Source organism: Rattus norvegicus, chromosome 11 (assembly GCF_036323735.1).
Source record: "Rattus norvegicus strain BN/NHsdMcwi chromosome 11, GRCr8, whole genome shotgun sequence".
Taxonomy (NCBI): Eukaryota; Metazoa; Chordata; class Mammalia; order Rodentia; family Muridae; genus Rattus; species Rattus norvegicus.
The window spans coordinates 46,620,190-46,638,503 of NC_086029.1; the positions used below are offsets into that span (position 1 = coordinate 46,620,190).

The window sequence follows — 18,314 nt, forward strand, 5'->3', positions numbered from 1 at the left end:
GGGGAGGTGTGGTGATTCAAACCTATAATCCCAGGAGTTAGGAGATAGAGGTAGGGGGATCAGGAGTTCAAGGTCAATGTCAACTACAAAGCAGACCAGCCTGAGTTACAGGGGACTCCCAAAAAGAAAAACAAAGAGATTATGTGAATCTCAAGAAAATATGCGCAAGATAGACTTTCCTCAGCTGCATCTGTGGGGCGTCCTCTTCTCTGATGAGCAAGCATTTGTCCCACCCTAGGGGCCCCTTCTCCCCAAAAGATAACCAGAATCGGATGAATAGGAAGATAAGTCTGACTTGCTTGTTAATCCTGTCAACTTGACAAGATCTATAATCACCATGGGAACAAACCTCTGGACCAATCCACAGGGAAGTTTCTAGACTAAGCTATTGGAAGTGGAGTTGAGAATTTGCACAGCCTGAGCTACTTATGAAGTCGGGACTCAGAGAAATCTTTTAACAATGGGCAGCTGACACTCTCTAGGTTGACTGCACAGCTCACTAACCGGCCATCACTGCTTAACTGTCTCGACACCCTCGTTCTGCAATAGTAGACACCTATTTTGCTTATCTTGTGCCTCTTAGCACCATTACCTTGCCAAACACCATAAACATCGATGAAAGACTTTGGGCCGAAAAACACAGTCTTGAAAGCAGCCCAGAGCATCACAGATACTAACTAGCACTTCTGGGTGATTTATATCATTTGTCCAACTGTAGATAACAAAGAGGACTGCAGAATACCACAGGTCTTAATTTTACATCTTCTTAATTTAAAAGTATGTAAGTATTTGCAAGCCTACAGTTAAAATACAAAGAGAAACACAGTTGAAGTGTAGGAAAAGGAGAGGATCCCATACTGCAGTGTTTAGTACGCAGCGGATCCATAATAAAGAACACTAAATTGTTTATCAGCATAAGTTGAACTGGGTAAACATTATGCTTCTGTATTACTTGAACTTTTACAAATAATGACTTTAATAAAACCACAGTAGAAACTCTTGCAAACCTTTCAACTCTCTCTTGTACTATTTAGCATCCCTTTCTTGACTAATTTCTACATCCTACTCACTGCATTACCGGGTTCGACACACACTGAATTAACATGTCCATGGGCTACCACTACCCGGATAAAAGCTGATATTTTCAGGCAAATCCAAAACGTAATTATTTTCTTCATTTTGTCTTGAAAGGTTCCACTAATGTCATTACTAGCATCCATGGATGATACTTTTGCAGTGCGAGTCTCATCCGAGTTTGTCTAGCTTCTACCCAAACACCGTCCTTCGCGCCAATCTTCAATCTCAAAGTGCAGCTACTCGCCGCGAGTTCGCACCCGCCCCGCCCACGCATGCGCCCTACGCCTGAGGGTCCTGCGCGCGCAGCAGGTCAGGTCCGCTCCGGCAAGCCTTTGACTGTAACCCCAATTCGGCTTTGCCCGAGGCGGAAATGAGTAGGTGTGGCCTCGTGGCGGCGCCCCCGCCCCGGAAGTGGGCGGGCCCTTGAACCCGTCGCGGACTCCTAGCCTCCCAGTCGGGCTGCGGCCGAGGCCGGTCCTGGCTTTGTAGCTTACTCAAGATGGCGGTGCAGCCACCCACCGGGATCCGCCTCAGCGCGGTGAGCAGCCGCGAGGGGAGGAGCGGGCCGGGTCCCAGGAGGGCGGGCGGGCGGGCCAGCGAGTGGGGTGGTAGTAGGCGGCGGCGACTCGCGGGCCTGGCGCGCCCGCAGGGAGGTCGCGGCAGGGCGGAGGGGCCGCCGCCATGTCGCTCCACTCAGAGAAGCGACTGTGATGCGCGGTCCGTGCGCTCCCTGCGTCTCGGGCCGTGCCGCGGCCCCAGCCCGCCTCGGGCGGCCTCCCTTCCTTCGGCTCTGCAGCCGCCCACAGCTGTTGTGGGAGCCGCGCCCTCCTCCGCAACCTGCGGGTCCCGGGAGCAGCCGTCGGGCCTCGCCGGGGCGACGTGGGCTGCGGTGTAGCGGGGTTCCCGCACGCGTCGGTCTCTGTCGGCCTCGGCTAGGAGGCGCGGAGGCCAGGACCTTCATCTTCACTTGCTCCGCATGCCCCTGCCTCTGCTTTGGGCCGAGTCCAATTCTGACAAACCCCTGTGAATCAGCTGGGAGTGGTCACAGAAAACGACTTACACTTTCAGGTCCAAAACATTGTGGGCGTGGCTTCGGACCTGATGATTCCCGCCAAGTTTTATTTTCCGCCGGCCTTGAGGTCTTAAGCGGGGAAAGTACTTCCTCGGTAGAGGAGGTCGATGTTTGAAGGATGGCTGTGGTGGCACGTGCGGGTAATCCCAGCGCTCGGGTGACCGAAGCAGGCAGATTCTAGGACATTTTAGGGGACGGGGAAGTCCTGTCTCAAGGGAAGAAAAGCGGTACTACAGTGTTATATAATCTCATTGGTGAGCGGTAGGGATTTCCGGAGGTTAAAGCACCTCCCGTAGGTTCTCTTCAGGAATGCATCTGTCTCCGTCCATTCCTTAGGCGATGTCCTTCATAGGGGATGTGATAGCCCCAAGTGTGCATGAGGTGCTACCTAGTTTTATTGCCTCTGCCTTTTTGTGAGGTTGAACATTTTTCACATTTTCTGTTATGTTGGGTTTTAAATTGCCTGTTAGTACAGTTTTCCCCTTACGTTTATTTAGTTTGTGTGTAGGAGTGGTGTGTGTACGTGCGTAGCTAACCACCTGTTTGTCTTATGTGCACCTGAAAATTAGGACTTCAGATCCCTTAACTTACTGCTAGGTGTGAGTTGCTCCATGGGGTGCTAGGAACTGAATTTTGGTCCTCTGTGAGAACAATGTGTGCTCTTAGCACTGAGTTGTCTCTCTAAAGCCTGTAGTTTAGTCATTCTTTTTTTTTTTCTTTTTTTTTCTTATTAGATATATTTCTTTACTTACATTTCAAATGTTATTCCCTTTCCTGGTTTTCTGTCCATAAGCCCCCATCTCCTCCCCCCCCTCCCCTCCCCCCAAGTTTAGTCATTCTTTCTTCCCTTTCTTTTGAGAGAGGATAGTACTGACTTATGAGACTTGTTTACATATTCTGAATCAAGGACTTTTAGTTAAGTGATTAGTTTGTTTGACTTAATGGTGTTCAGTAGTTAAAAGAGAGTAACTTTATTCTTTCCACTGGGTTTTAGCATCAGCTCAGCCCAGTGAGGTTTGGGTGAATCTAGGTAGAGTTTAACACTTGCCACTCTAGAACCAAAAGAGTTCTTATTCCAAGGAAATTATAGAAGTTATTCTGTGTCAGTTATGAGTGACTAAGGTCCCAGGACAGGGATTTAGATTACTGTGAGTAATGGGGGTGGGTTGTGATGAGTGTGTGTCTTGGGTTAGCCAACAAGGGGCTTCCTGTTTGCCAGGCAAATGTTCTTTATGTTTCTATTTCCCCAGTCTTACTGAAGCTTCTAAATCATACAACAAAATAAATCCATACATGAGTACATTTGCCAAATTATTGGCTGGAGGGATCAGGTAGCAAAGCAGGCAGATCTCTGCTGGGCCTAACAATGCATTGAGAGTTTTACCTAGTAAAGAGGATTTGGTCAGTTACAGAGGTGATGGTAAATAGCTCTGAAGAGGGACTAAAAGCCAGGCCTTGTGGGCACAGCTGTAATTTCATCTACTCTGGAGGCTGAGGTAATAGGACTACAAATTCAAGGCCTGCCTGAGCTACAGAGTGAGTTCAAGGCCAGCCTGGACAACTTGTCTCAAAATAGAAAGGAAAAAGGACTGGGCTGTGTTTCAGTAGGAGAGTACCTGCCAGGTGGGGCCCAAGTTCAACCCCAGCACTTGAGGGCACTAAAGATAGCTCAAGAGAATTTTGGCTGTCTTACAACATTCCATTTCTCAATCATAATGTTCTGGTTAGCCAAACATATACAGGATCCTCAGTGCAGATGAAGCTTTAGAGAACTTCCATTCATGACAATTAGCCTCAGGTCCTGTTGCCAAGTATTTGAAATCTCTATTTTGAGTCAGGGATATATCCCAGTGTAATAGCACACACTTACCATGTGCTAGGCCCTTGGTGCTGCCCCAATACCAAAAATAAAATACAAATGCTATTTCTTTAAAAAGCCTCATCCAAGTGACAAGGCGTAGTTGCACAGACATATAAGCCCAGCACTAAGAAAGCTGAGATAGAAGGATGAAGAATTCCTGGCCACTTTAGACCATAATTCATGGCCCTTTCCTAAATAAGAAAGATACACCACAGCCTAAAGAGTCCTGAGCTGAGCCATGATCAGAGAGATGGGTGAGTTAATGTTTAATTGGTCCTGTGTCGGACGGAGTCCAACCCTTTCTCTCCTTACATACTGCAATCTCTGACTCTTCAGAATTGAAGTGAAGGGCCACACACTGAAACCATGAAGACCTGAGCTTAGATCCCCAATCCCTAGTGAAGTGTCTTTGATCTAACTCAGTCAGCCAGTCTAGACAGATGAGTGAGCTCTAGGCTCAGTGAGAGACCCTGGCTCAAAAAGTAAGGCAAGTGAGATGGAGGGGGAGACACTCAAGTCAGCCTCTGGCCTTCACATTCATGTTCAGTCCCACACACCCAACACAAAAAGATTGATTTGATACTGGGCCTGGTGCTAGTATTAGAACTAGTATCAAACTAGTTCTAATAGTTCTAATTATTGGAGAGGCTGAGGCTGGAAGATCACAAATTGAAGGCTAGCCTGATGAGGAAGCGGACTGGGCATAGAGCTCAGTGGTAGAGCATGTGGTCTGGAGTGGAAAAGGCTCCCTAAACCAGTGGAAAAGCTTGGCCTGCCCCGTCCTGTAAGCCGGCATTCGGGAGGCAGAGGCAGGCTGGGCGATATCGTAGTGAGTCCCTTTAGGTTGGCAGTGCTCCCAGGTAGTGTGCTGGGACTAATGAAGTCCAGTGACACTTGGCTGTGGCTCCAGTAGACTTAGAAGACAAATTTGGCTTTTCTGGAAAATATTGGCTGTTTGGAACCTCAGAATTTTTTTCCACCTGTCAGCTTTTGGTTTATGAGTATTTGATAACTTGTACCTTATGAACCAGATCCAGCATGGCACCTGTTTTTGTACGATTTGTGACCTAAAATTGAGCACTCAGAATGTTTGAAAGAAAGTTCTAGGACGTGTGAAATAAATGTTAGTTTCCATAGTTTTATTGGACCACACCATGTGCAATTTGCCTATACCTATCACCTGCTTGGAGGAGGAGAGAACCTAAAATATGAGTGAACTTGGCATTTGTCAAAAGCCACAGAGTGAGTGGGCAGTGGGGCTCACACTTTGGATCTTAACACTTGGGAGGTTGGATCAGGCGGATGTCTAGGAGTTCAAGGCCAGCCTGCTGGTCTACAAAATGAGTTCCAGGGCCTTGGACATGGAAGGGCAATGCTGTTCAGTGTGTCATCTCTAGGCTATTATACACACACTTTAGAGTCATTTAGGAGGTCTGAGATCCTAGCATGAAGTGCAGAGTGCTAAATAAACATTTTCCATTTTCTTCTATATTTCTAAGTGCTTGGACCATTTCCTGTTGTTGGGTAGCTTTCCCACCCTCAGATCCTGTGCGTTGTCTGGGACAGTGCACCTGACACTGCGTCATTCACTTATTTTTGTTGGAGTTGGTTTCTTCTCCTTTATTCTCAGGTATGTCTGCCATGGCACAGAGTGACTAGCATGTAGACTTAGCCTGCCCTCATGGCCTCAGTCCTGACATAAATAATTGTATGTGTGCCCAAGGTTCCAGTGTGAATGAGGAGTGTGATTCTCTTACCCATAACAGGATTGTGCTTTAAATTTTTGAGGAATCTTCATGTTGTGTTCCATAGCAGCTGTACACGCTACATTCCCAGCAAGTGTTAGCCTAACTAATACAGGGTGGCTCTCCCGAACAGCAGATTGCACCAGCAGGGAGACCCAAGCAGAATACAGTAGCCATCATGGCATGGGGAGCAAAGGAAGGCAAGCATGCTAAAGTAAATGGGTGTTGTCTTTGGATGCATGGACCACAGGGGACCATCAGCTCAAGGATGATGTATGTGGTTTTGGACCGATCATGGATGCTGTAAACTGCTTTAGTCTGTGTGTGAGGCTGCGGCTTTAGCAATCTTCTGCAGGGGTTTCTTTTACCTGGATGGTATTTTCAAGGATCCTCTGTCCCTCTGTGGCTTTACCTTGTTTTATTTTGGTTCTGACAACTTTCTTGGTTTTTCTTTTGCTTTTTCTTTACTTTCTCTTTTACTTCTTTGGGGAGTGGAGGGCATGCACACATGTGCCATGAGAAAACAGATGAGGAGTCAGTTCTCTCCCCTACCAGGTGGGTCCCAGGGGTTGAACTCAGGCCTTCAGGCTAGATGCTTGGCTGATTTTTACCTGCTGACCCATATTGCCAGCTACCAACTACTTTGGTACAACTGAGCACAAAAGTTCTAATTTCTTTGGATGCTTTCTTTTTTGAGACAGTCTCATATTTTGTCCTATAGCCTCACCTGGCCTGGAAGTTGCTGCATAGACCAAGATGGCCTCTGACTGACACAGATTCTCTACCCTCCAGGTGCTGGAATTAAGGCCATGTACCACCACACCAAGCTTCCTATGACTGTACTGTTTTAAAAGGGGTGGTGTGTGTGTGTACGTGTGTGTACGTGTGTGTACGTGTGTACACGCGCACCGATGCCTGGTGGGAGCCAGAGAAGGCCATGGCTTTGCCTAGAGCTAGAGCTACAGTCAGTTGACGGCTTATGCCTTTAATCCCAGGACTCATCATCTCTGAGTTCTGAAGAGTTTTTACAGAGACAGGTTGAAGAGAGAGCAAGCTAGATACAGATAAAGACAGAACGAGCCAGAGAATTAGAAAGAGCCAAAAGATTAGAACAAATTGCTAGAGTTGCTTTGAGGCCAACAGGGCAATTCAGTGAGAAACAGAAAGAAGCCAGTTTTGAGTCATCTTGAAGAGGAGTTTTGAGCTAGAACAGCTGAGATAACCAGCCAGCCAGAGATCAGAAAGAACTAGGAAGGGTGAGTTTATTCAGCCGTAAGTCTCAGGCTGAGAACATTGCAGACCTGGATTAGATTGTCTGTAGGCAAAAAGCTTGCAGGACTGGGCCTAGGTTAGCAGACAGAGGCAATGAGCCTCAGAGACGACAATTACATCAGGAAATAAAAAAATACTTTTGTAGAAACTGACCAGTGTGACCCTGAGAACCAAACTCTGGTTTAAGCTTTATTGAATTCTGTAAGTTGATTTTTTTTTTTTAAGTTTTTGCTTTTCTTTGGTGTGAAGATGAAACCCAGGATGCTTGTACCTTTTGGACAAGTACCCTGCCACCAGTGTACATCCTCAGGGTTTTCACTGTCATCTGTGTTGTGACTGAGATTTCCTGAGAAGAAGCTGGGACTGCAAAGGCCAGTTGACATCAGTGATGTGGATTCAGAGTTCAGAGCAAAGTTATCTTAGGGCAACTTTGGCCCCTTAATAGCCACTATTGCCCTCCCCTGTGGCTTAAGGTCTTCAAGTATTGGGTAGAAAATTTGAAGTATACAGATGGGCCTGTATGTTTCATTCATTCAACCAAAGAGTCAAGGAATGCTGTCAAAAGCATCTGAGGCTGAAAACAGCATTTTCCTAACTTTACTGTTACCCATCATCTGATGTACCCAAAGGTCTGATACTTGTATTCCTTTGCTCTGCTTCTATAAATAATTTATCAAACTACTACCACTCTTGAACATTTGACTCTAGAATGAACTGTCTCTTAACCCTTTGAGGTGAGAGCTGGTTTTTATGTTGCTGGTGTCCTTAGATGTACAGTTATAAATGTGACTTTTATTTCCTCAGCTGAAGTGGTGAGATGAGGGCTGTACCCAAGCTGTGCGAATACATGGCTTGGGTGTTGCCTTCTCTGTTCTAACTATCCCTAAGTCTAGGCTGGAAGCTAACAGCTTCTGCACAGTGTACAAGCTGACTGATTTAATCCGGCTTCTATTGGCTTCTAACTGAATTGCTATGCCTGGCCTCATAGTAACCTTGACAATCTGTCCTAATCTTTGGTTCCTTCTTGTTCTCTGGCTTACTCTGTCTTCACCTGTGTATCTATCTAGCTTGTTCTTTCTGTAACCTATCTCTGTAGAACTGTTTCTGTGAAACTGCCGTACATTCACACCACACCACACCACACCCCTTTTTCTCACTCTCCTTACTCTTTATGTGGTCTTTCTCCCTCTGCTGTTCTTCTGTGAGAATATCCTATCTCTGATTCATTCTGTCAGATCTTGTTGTCGCTTTGCTCGTTACTCAGATGCCACTTGCCACTTTCAAACATAGCTGCTTCCTTCTACAAACTAACCTTACCTCATTGTTACGGATTAAAGATGGGTACTAAGGATACCCATACTGTAATCAAGGGCTTGTCTGTATTCTGCATGGCTGCATGACTGCATTCTGGCTGCATATCTTTGGGTGTGATTCCTTGCTAGAGCAGCCATGTTGCTGGATTAATATTCTTCTACATATAATTCTAAAATTTGATATAGTTTGATTTATATACCCTTTTTGTTATATTCAAGAAATTCCAAATCAAATGTCATGAACCTTTTTGCTTCTAAAGTCTTAACAGTGGGTTTTGGTGGTGGTGGTGGTGATAGTGGCTGACTTGTTGTGAGTCTGCCTGTCTTAGTTGTCCTTGGAGTACACAGCTTGCACAGGAGTGTTCCTTCCTGTAGGGAGCTGATCTCTGTGGTTGCCTGGACTTTGATTCGTTTTCTGTTTTAGTCAGATCTCCAACTGTTCATCTGGGGTCCCAACTCCACTTTCCAAGTGATGGTGTTACAGGCTCTTAGTCACCGTGCTCAGTCCTAAAGAGTGCTGGGCGTGAACCCAGAGTTCTGTGAGTGTCAGGCAGGCATTCTACCTATTGAGCTACATCCCCAGCCTCTTGTATTGGGGAAGTAAAGGCAAGAGCATCCGAAGTTTAAGGGGAGTTCAAGGCTATTGTAGGATACATGGCCCTGTCTTTTTTTTTTTTTTTTAAAGTGTTTAAACTAACCTATTACTTGTGTGCATGTATGTCCCCAAATTGTTTAAGAAATTAAGTTTCCTATTGGCTTCTCCTTCTATACCCTATAATTGAGAGTAAAGATGTACTTTAAAACCTTGGAAAACTTAAAAACCTTGATTTGTTATTGGAAGTAATAGTTGACATTCTTTGACGAGGTCATGGATGTATACCAGGCCACTGTTTGACTGTAATAAAGTTGGAATAGATAATGAAACCAACTGAGGTGTCAAATATTTAGTCTGAGAGGCAGTCAGCGAAGCTTGCAGATGAAGCAGCAAAGCTAGTAAGGTTATTAGGCCTAATTAGTACACTAATGACCAAAGACCTTCTTGGCAAGATTTTTGTCTCAAAGTACAGATTTAGGAAATGGTGTTTGTGGATCCTTAGGGTCTTGATTGGGTTATGAAAGCAGGTTTTACAAGGGAATTGGGAACTAGGTAAGCTCTGGCATTGTGGACATAAGGAGACAAGGGTTTAAAGCTATTGTGTTGTTTCCCCAGCCTTATCTGCCAGGAAGTTTCTAGGTTTTATCTTCTTGGAGCAAACAAGAAGACTTTATTTTTTGTGTCAATATTCTTTTTTTTTTTTTTTTTTTTGGTTCTTTTTTTCCGGAGCTGGGGACCGAACCCAGGGCCTTGCGCTTCCTAGGTAAGCGCTCTACCACTGAGCTAAATCCCCAGCCCCGTGTCAATATTCTTTGACACAGATTTTATTGGGTCTTGTGTTTATAATTAAAGGCTGAATTAAATTTTATGAATTGTTGGTTTGTTTCAGCTTTGCCCGAAGTTTTTACATACAAATTCTACTAGTCATACTTGGCCCTTCAGTGCAGTCGCTGAATTAATAGGTATGTAAATTGTTGTTTCATATGCTATCTCTTAATTGCAATTTTAGTTGACTTCCGAAAAATAAAGTGCAATTATGCTTTTTCAGAATGTATACTGAGTAACATTAGTGTAAAGGCTTACTTAGATGTTTAAGTTGGTTGCAGGTGAGTTACTCCTCAGTCTTCCCTGTATTACCCAAGTGTTTGATTGCTTTTAGTACTTAATTGGCTAAGCTGACATAGCACTTATGATGAAAGCATTTGTATTCCTATTTAAGTAAAAGATAAGGATTACACTTCACAGTACTATGTGTAACAGACAGAGTGGTTTCACCTTCCAGGTGTTATTAAATGTATGATCGTTCTTGTTTCCTCTAAGGGAATGATGAGGTCCAGGAATATACATACTGTAATTATCTAATGAGCATGACAATATGTAAGTTGCGTTCAGATTGGTATCATGAGGTCATGGTTGTCTTCTTAGGAAATTATATGAGCAAGATTTTTTTTTTTAATGTAGTTATTTATTTTAAAGGGTTTTTTTTTTTTTTTTTAAGATCTACAATGTTCTGCCTGCATGTATGCCTATAGGCCAGAAGATGGCGCCAAATCTCTTCCCATGTGGTTGCTGGGAATTGAACTCACGACCTCTGGAAAAACAGCTAGTGTTCATAACCTCTGAGCCATCTCTCCAGCCCAAAAGGGGAAGTTTTATTTTAGAATGAGTCTTACTAGTTTTTTGAGGCAGGGTTTCTGTGTAGCCCTGGATGTCTTAGAACTCACTGTTTAGATAGACCAGGCTAAACTCAGAGATCTGCCTGCCTCTGCCTCCTGAGAGCTGGGATCAAAGTCCAGCTTTAAGATGGGATCTTTATCAAAGGAAGGTCCTTAGATATGAGAGCAGAAGGAGGAGGGACCTTCTGAGTTTTTGTTTATTAAGGAAGGGTCTCCCTCTAGCCTAGGCTGGCCTGGAACCCACAGTAAGCCTTCGTCCTCAGCCTCTCTAGTGCTGGGGCTGCAAGGTGAGCCACCACACCTGACTTGCAGGAACTTTTTTTTGGCACATTAGGTTCTTGTGAAGTCAGAACTAACAAACATTCAGGTGATTTTAATTTTTCTTCTCCCAAATCTACAATGGGTGTGCTATGACCCTAAAAGTATTTTCATATTTCTTTGTGTTTGGTGGCAGCCGAACAGATATTCCCATGCCAAACAGTGGTTTCCTTTATGATATTACCAATAAGTTTCTTTTTTAAAATATTGGTTTGTTTTTATTTTATGTGCACTGTTTGGCTTGCATGTATGTCTCTGAGAAGGTGTTGGATACTCTGGAACTGGAGTTGCACACAGTTATGAACTGCCGTGTAGATGCTGGTAATTGTACCCGTGTCCTCTGGAAGAGCATCCAATGCTCTTGACCACCAAGCCTTCTCTCTTGCCTCCAACTTTAAGGGTTTTTTAGTTTTGTTTTGTTTTGTTTAAGATTTATTTATTTATTATATACAAATACACTGTAGCTGTCTTCAGACACACCAGGAAAGGGCATCAGATCGCATTACAGATGGTTGTGAGCCACCATGTGCTTGCTGGGATTTGAACTCAGGACCTCTGGAAGAGCAGTCAGTGTTCTTAACTGCTGAGCCATCTCTGCATCCCCAACTTTAAGTTTTTAATGAAATACTTTTTATCTTTCCTGAAATAGTTGCAAAAGATTAACTGTAAGTTAGTTTACAATTTTATTTATGTATGTAAAGATTTTTTTTATTTTATGTATATGACCACTCTGTCCTTGACACACCGGAAGAGGGCATCAGATCCCATTACAGATGGTTGTGAACCACCATGTGGTTGCTGGGAATTGAACTCATGACCTTTGGAAGAGCAGTCAGTGCTCTTAACCCCTGAGCCATCTCTGCAGCCCTCTTAATTTATTTCTAATAAATATTTCAAAGTATATTTCAATTAAGGTCTATTCAGGAGGATCTTGAATAAGTCACAAATTGATTTTACTACTGATAACAGTTAAAATTATTTCATTTTTTTTTTCTTTTTTTCTTTTTTTTCGGAGCTGGGACCGAACCCAGGGCCTTGTGCTTGCTAGGCAAGTGCTCTACCACTGAGCTAAATCCCCAGCCCCAATTTTTTCATTTTTTAATATATTTTTATGCCTGTTTGGAGAGAAATGAATGTCTAAACAAAGATGTTGGCAGTGTTAAGTGAGAAGTGTGCAGAGATAGAGTGAGTCGTAAAGCTGGAAGGGCCTGACAAGGCTTTCTGAGATGGGTATTGGTAGGCGAGTCGTCCATCTGTGTGTAGCTCAGAGAAAGTGACACTGCCTTCTCTTTTCTTTATTAGCTGTTATTTAGCTTCTGTGCCACCGTTGTGAGTAGTGGGGCTCACACTCGCCTGTGGTGGGTGGCAGTCTTCTCCCTAGGAGACAAAGGGCCTGGAGAAAGCTCATGGGATACAGTCAATAAAGGCAGTTTAGCCTCGTGGTTTCAGACTTGAGGAAATCCTGACACATATTGGAAGTGATAATGTTGTACTGTTGCTTGTTACACGTTGTTTTAATGACAGCATCTTTAAAGTGCAGACTCAGAATTTCTCAAAACCCTGTCTGTCCTGTCTGTCTTCCAGATAATGCTTATGATCCTGATGTGAATGCTAAACAGATCTGGATTGATAAGACAGTGATTAGTGACCATATATGCTTGACATTCACTGACAACGGCAACGGGATGACAGCAGACAAGTTACATAAAATGCTAAGGTAACAGTGGGCTACAGTTTGGGCAGCAGTGGCTTCTGTCATGAAAATTGCCATGTGTCATGCAAAATACCATTTCATAGCCTTAAGCTGTGTCTGTGAAGCATGAAATGCTAGGCCTACAGTGTGGTCAGGTCCCCTGTTACTCTCTACAACTAGATATGTGTTCCATTTCAGATCCCCACCCCATAACTCAGCACCCCTTCCCCATCTCTCCACATCTGCCTCACCTCAAATTCCAGCTTTGCTTTGGAATTGTAAAATAGCTATTTTTACTGGGTATAAATTAGGCGTAACTTGTGTTTCTAATGGAGTTTACTTTGGAGATGGAGTTTAAAGAGACCGAGAGACTGAAGATGCATAAACAAGTCAGGCGTGTCTGCAGTGGGTTCTGAAGTATACAGTAGAGCAGAGGGAGAATCTAGATGCAGAAGCTTTCAGTTGTCTCCTAAATGTTTCTTGTGCTGCCAAATAGTCAAATTAAGCACATCATTTCATGCCACACAGCCTTGTGCAGAACATGAGAATTGCTCGCACCCAGAGGAAACTGGGTACTCGTGTATACCTCGAGTAATAACTTAGACATTTAGCCAGACATTCGGGTGCTGAGCTGGTGGAAGTGCCTGAAATGCATTCCTTTCAGAGATGGGAAAAGACATCTAGGGAGGTCACAGTAATGTGCCCAAGACCACACTCCCAGGATGGGTGGAGTCACCATTTTAACCAGGATTTTTACTTGGTACTACACTTATTAAATTTATTACATTTTAATACTGAATTTTTAAAAATGAAAGAATACGAATGTTTATTGTTTACTCTTTCTTTTTAGCTTTGGCTTCAGTGACAAAGTCACCGTGAATGGTCATGTCCCAGTTGGACTATACGGGAATGGCTTCAAGTCAGGGTCTATGCGACTAGGCAGAGATGCAATGGTTTTTACCAAAAATGGAGATACCATGAGTGTGGGCTTCTTGTCTCAGACCTACCTGGAAGTCATAAAGGCGGAGCATGTTGTTGTCCCAATTGTGACATTCAACAAACACCATATCCTTTTGATTTTGGAATGAATGCTGCAGAGAAACAAAAAAAGGGACCATTCCTTTTTACTTCTGTCCGTTCTTGTCTTGCCCTGTCTTCTCTTATTTTAGACAGGGTTCCTTCATGTTGCTCGGGCTTGCCTCCAAATTACTAACTTTCCATCCCATCCAACCAAGAGCTGGGATTAAGAGAATACAGCACCACACACACCAAACTTTTGTTGTTTTTAATATTATTATTTTATATGTATAGGGTTTTATCTGCATTATGGATATATACTATGTGCATTTGTATCTACAGAGGTCAGGAAAAGGTGTTAGTTCTCCTGGTTTGCACACATGTGCCATGGCGTCTGGAAGTCAGAGGACAACTTTTAGGAGTCAGTTCTCTCCCCTACCATGTGGGTCCCAGGGATTGAACTCAGGCCTTCAGGCTAGATGCCCAACAGTTTTTACACTGAGCCATATTGCCAGCTACCAACTACTTTGGTATGACAGAGCACAAAAGTTCCAGTTTCTTTGAATCCTTGACAACCTTTCTTTTCTTTTTCTTTTTGAGATAGTCTCAAAATCTAGCCCTGTAGCTCCACCTGGCTTGGAACTTGCTACATAGACCAAGATGACTTCTGCCTCCCAGATGTCCTCTGCCTCCCGAGGGCTGGAATTAAAGGTGCACACCACCACTCCTAGCTTCCCTTGGCTGTGAGCTGCCATGTGGGTGCTAGGAATCGAACCTCCTCTACAAGAGCAGCTCTTAACCACTGAGCTAATGCCTCAACTCCCAAATTCTTGGGGGTTTTTTGTTGGGTTTGTTTTTTCTTTTTAAAATCATGTATATTCTACATCTTGTCTGTATATACTTCCTTTATCCTGTGCCTAAAGTTGAGGGTTTGTTTTTCTTTCCTGGAAGTGTACAGTGGAAATCTTTAACATAATATGGTTATGGTTCTTTTTATTGGTTGGATGGTCTCACCAAGTACCCTTGGCTAGTCTGAAAGTCAGAGGTTACCCGCCTATCCTCCTGAGTGCTGGGCACCGCATGCCTGGCTGTGTGAACTGTTTCTTCAGGACTGGAGGTGAAGTCTGCAGAGTGCTGGTCTGTTACACATGGACCTGACCTTGACTTGCAGTAGCACAGAGCAGAGACTTGTTCTTACGCATGGTTTCATAATGTAGTGAGTGTGGCGGGCCTTGACCTCTGGTGCAGCAGGGACTACAAGTGTGGCCACTTTGCTTACAGTACAGTTCCTTATTTCAAGCTTGTTGTGGAGTAATAAAAAGACTCTGTTGGCCTAAACTTTTGAGTTTTCCTATTAACAGGAAAAGCAAGATGGCGTTAGAAACTCATTGACATATCATAGCACTGAGTTATCTAGAAGTAATGCATTTGCTCCCTTCCCTGTTTTACAGGTTGAGGTAAGGTTGCCTTGAACTCACACCCTCCTCCCTCAGTGGGGGTGCAGGTGTCTCCCTATAAGTTGCTCATTCCTCATCTTTCCTTTTTTTCATTAGAATTTATGCTGCTTTTTTAAGACTTATTTAGGGATTGGTTTCTATTGAGATTTTAAAGTTGGTTTCTATATTCCAGTTGTGTAAGACTTGTTGATTTCAGTCTTTAACTGAGGACGTACGTCAGATGATTTATTTAACAGAGTCAAAAGCAAGCTTAGCAGCGATGCTGGAACATTCCCTGTTTTCTACAGAACAGAAATTACTGGCAGAACTCGATGCTATCATGGGTAAGAAGGGGACAAGAATCATCATTTGGAACCTTAGAAGGTAAATGGAGACCTGTTGGTAGTTGGCCATTTGGGAAGTAAAGTCCATGCTTCATGTTTAACCCCTGTCACACAGAGTAGAAATGAGTGGAAAAGCAGCCTTTGGCATACTTAGTGATTTGTTTTTTCTAACTTATTTCATTGAGTCCACTTTGGCTTCAAAGAATCACTTTCAAATTGCTCAATAGTTTCCTAGCCCTGTCATTCAGTTTCCAGTCGCACTCTACAGTGTTCATTCCTAGGCTCAAACCAAAAAATCCTACCCGACCCCCCAAAAAAAGGATGAAATACTAGCTACTCTGGCTGCTGAAAATCAGATCCCATGAACTACCAGTCCAGTGAATATTGCAGTAAGAGTGTTACCATGCTAAAATTTTACAGTTCTTGAGTTTGAGACGGCTCAGTGGGTAAAGGTAAGCTTGCAGCCAAGTGTGATAACATGAGTTCAGGCCTTCCCTCAGATCCATGAGGAAGAAGGGAATGAACTGTTAAGTCTATATACATTCTCTCTCTCTCTCTCTCTCTCTCTCTCTCTCTCTCACACACACACACACACACACACACACACTAAATAAATGAATAAACAGTTAAAACTAAAATGAGTAATTCTCTATTGCTGGGTACAATCTTTTGTAATTTTAGAGCTTTAAATATTAATAATTGTGAGATGCCTATAATTCATTAAGCCATAGAAATAAAGCAGTAATAGCATTAAAACTAAAGTATTTTAGAATTCAATTTTCTGGGTTTTTTTGTTTTTTGTTTTTTTATTCGGAGCTGGAGACCGAACCCAGGGCCTTGCGCTTGCTAAGCAAGCGCTCTACCACTGAGCTAAATCCCCAACCCCTAGAATTCAATTTTCTAATCCCCTCTTTCCTTTTGCTTGCATTTACCTTCTTGTCCTTCCCCCTGGTTATTTTTCTTTCTCTTCAGTCAGACTTTGCAGTTTCTTTTGCAGTAACTGGTAGTTATGTGCGCTGCAGCTCTCCTGTCTCCTTTACCCATGTTCTGTAGGTGTTTATAGTGACAGGGTGTGGGCACTTGGCTCAGTACAGAAGCACCACAGTGCACTGCACTTGCTGCTTCTGTGCTGTGCTTCTCTAGTCCTGGCAACCTCTGACCTTGACCATTGCTTGACCTTGTGGTTTTAAAAGTTACCTACAAGATAATTTTAGATGTGAAACTCCTGGGAGCCACACTGGTGTTCCCGGTCTGTGTTCGTCAGTACAGTGGTTGTCTGGTTTCACGCTGACATTCCATTGTGAGTTGAGCGCCATTGTTTTCCACCTCACCTGTTAAAGAGCATGTGTGCTTCATAGCCTGACACCGCTGCGTGCTGGGCTGCGCGCATCTCTTGGGAATGCATGCCCAGGAGTGTAGTTTCTAGGTAATATGGTGGCTGCATTGGTAGGCACTGAGAGCATGGCAGACTGCAGAGGCCCTGCACCATTTTATGTTGCAGGTAGGCGTGGGTTTTGGCATGGATGATGCATTTTCCTGGGTCTTCTTGGGTGCTTTTTATGTGGCTTTGATTCTTTAGTTCTTGCCTTCTGACTCCTCGCCTATGGTTTGCTTGCACTCCTTCCTTCCTTCCTTCCATCCATCCTTTCCTTCCCACTTTGTATTTGCTTATTTTTCATGATGTAAAATTAAATTTTCCTGTTCCAATTTTTTTCTTACAGTTACAAAAATGCAACAGAATTTGATTTTGAAAAGGATAAATATGACATCAGAATTCCTGAGGATTTAGATGAGGTAGCAGGGAAGAAAGGGTACAAGAAACAAGAGAGAATGGACCAAATTGCCCCTGAGAGTGACTATTCCTTAAGGGTACGTACACAGCTGTTGTTGGAAAGAGTGATCAAGAAGTACTAGGACTGTTAGCAGGCTTGCGTTACCCACTTGGGATGTAGCGCCCTCAGTGGTCTCTGACTGGAAGAAGTGTGTGAGATGAATTAGCTAAACAACTCACTGTATTGCTACTCTATTGCTAAGAGAATCTGATTTTAGTAGGTGACTTGGCATATAGCTTAGTTGGTAGAGTGCTTGCTAGCTGCACAAAGCCCTGGGTTTTATCCTTAGTACCACATAAGCTGGACATAGTGATGCTTGCCTGTAATCCTAGAATGGGGGTGGTGGGGGTGGAGGCCAAAGAGTCCAGAGTTCAAGGTCACCCTTGCCTACATAGAGAGTTCAAAGGTAGCTTGGGTTGCATAAGATCCAGAGAGGAGGGAGGCAGAGAACCTTGTTTTAGTTCTGACAACATCAAAGCTGTCTTCAGACACACCAGATGAGGGCATCAGATCCCACTACAGATGGTTGTGAGCCACCATGTGGTTGCTGGGAATTGAACTCAGGACCTCTGGAAGAGCAGTCAGTGCTCTTAACCACTGAGCCATCTCTCCAGCCTGACATCAGTTCTTACAGTGCTTTTGCATTTTCATTTTGTACTTAGCTTATTTGAATTGATGATTCAATACATCTTATGGTGACCATACTGACTAATGAAGTCACAGAACTTCACAGTCAGTGTTTTAAAATTACAATGTTCTAGGAGACACACCTGATTATCCTTGATTTGTCTTCTAAAACAATAAGTGGCTGACTAGACAAAAATACAGTGATGACATTTTCTGGCAACTATCTCTTGAGTTAGAAATAGGCTATGTTTATAAGATAAAGTGTATTAGTTGTTTGTCTCACAACAGACGAGATGGGTTTATTTTGGCTTCAGTTCTCAGGTGTGTATAATGGTTGGGATGACAGCTAATAGTCACATTGTGTCCTCAGGGCACAGAATGGGGACTGCCTTGGCTCAGCTGATTTTCTCCTTTTATGTAGCTTGGGACCCCAACC

General features: G+C 43.7%; 1 protein-coding gene across 8 annotated transcripts in view; it reads left to right on the forward strand.

Annotated features, from left to right (window-relative positions):
• The first annotated feature begins 1,385 nt into the window (after nt 1-1,385).
• Morc3 (MORC family CW-type zinc finger 3) overlaps nt 1,386-18,314 on the forward strand; it is a 42,741-nt gene continuing 25,812 nt past the window's right edge. Inside the window, exons 1-6 of one of the 8 annotated variants that reach the window (XM_063270588.1) lie at nt 1,386-1,615; nt 9,825-9,897; nt 12,514-12,646; nt 13,473-13,686; nt 15,311-15,459; nt 17,141-17,288. In XM_063270588.1, the coding sequence (XP_063126658.1) occupies nt 1,577-1,615; nt 9,825-9,897; nt 12,514-12,646; nt 13,473-13,686; nt 15,311-15,459; nt 17,141-17,288 (756 nt within the window). In that variant the 5' untranslated portion in view covers nt 1,386-1,576. Of the gene's footprint in view, nt 1,616-5,520; nt 5,641-9,824; nt 9,898-12,513; nt 12,647-13,472; nt 14,351-14,385; nt 15,097-15,310; nt 15,460-17,140; nt 17,289-18,314 lie in introns of those variants that run through there. The other 7 variants (XM_063270584.1, NM_001395628.1, XM_063270585.1 and 4 more) reach the window with 7 other exon arrangements.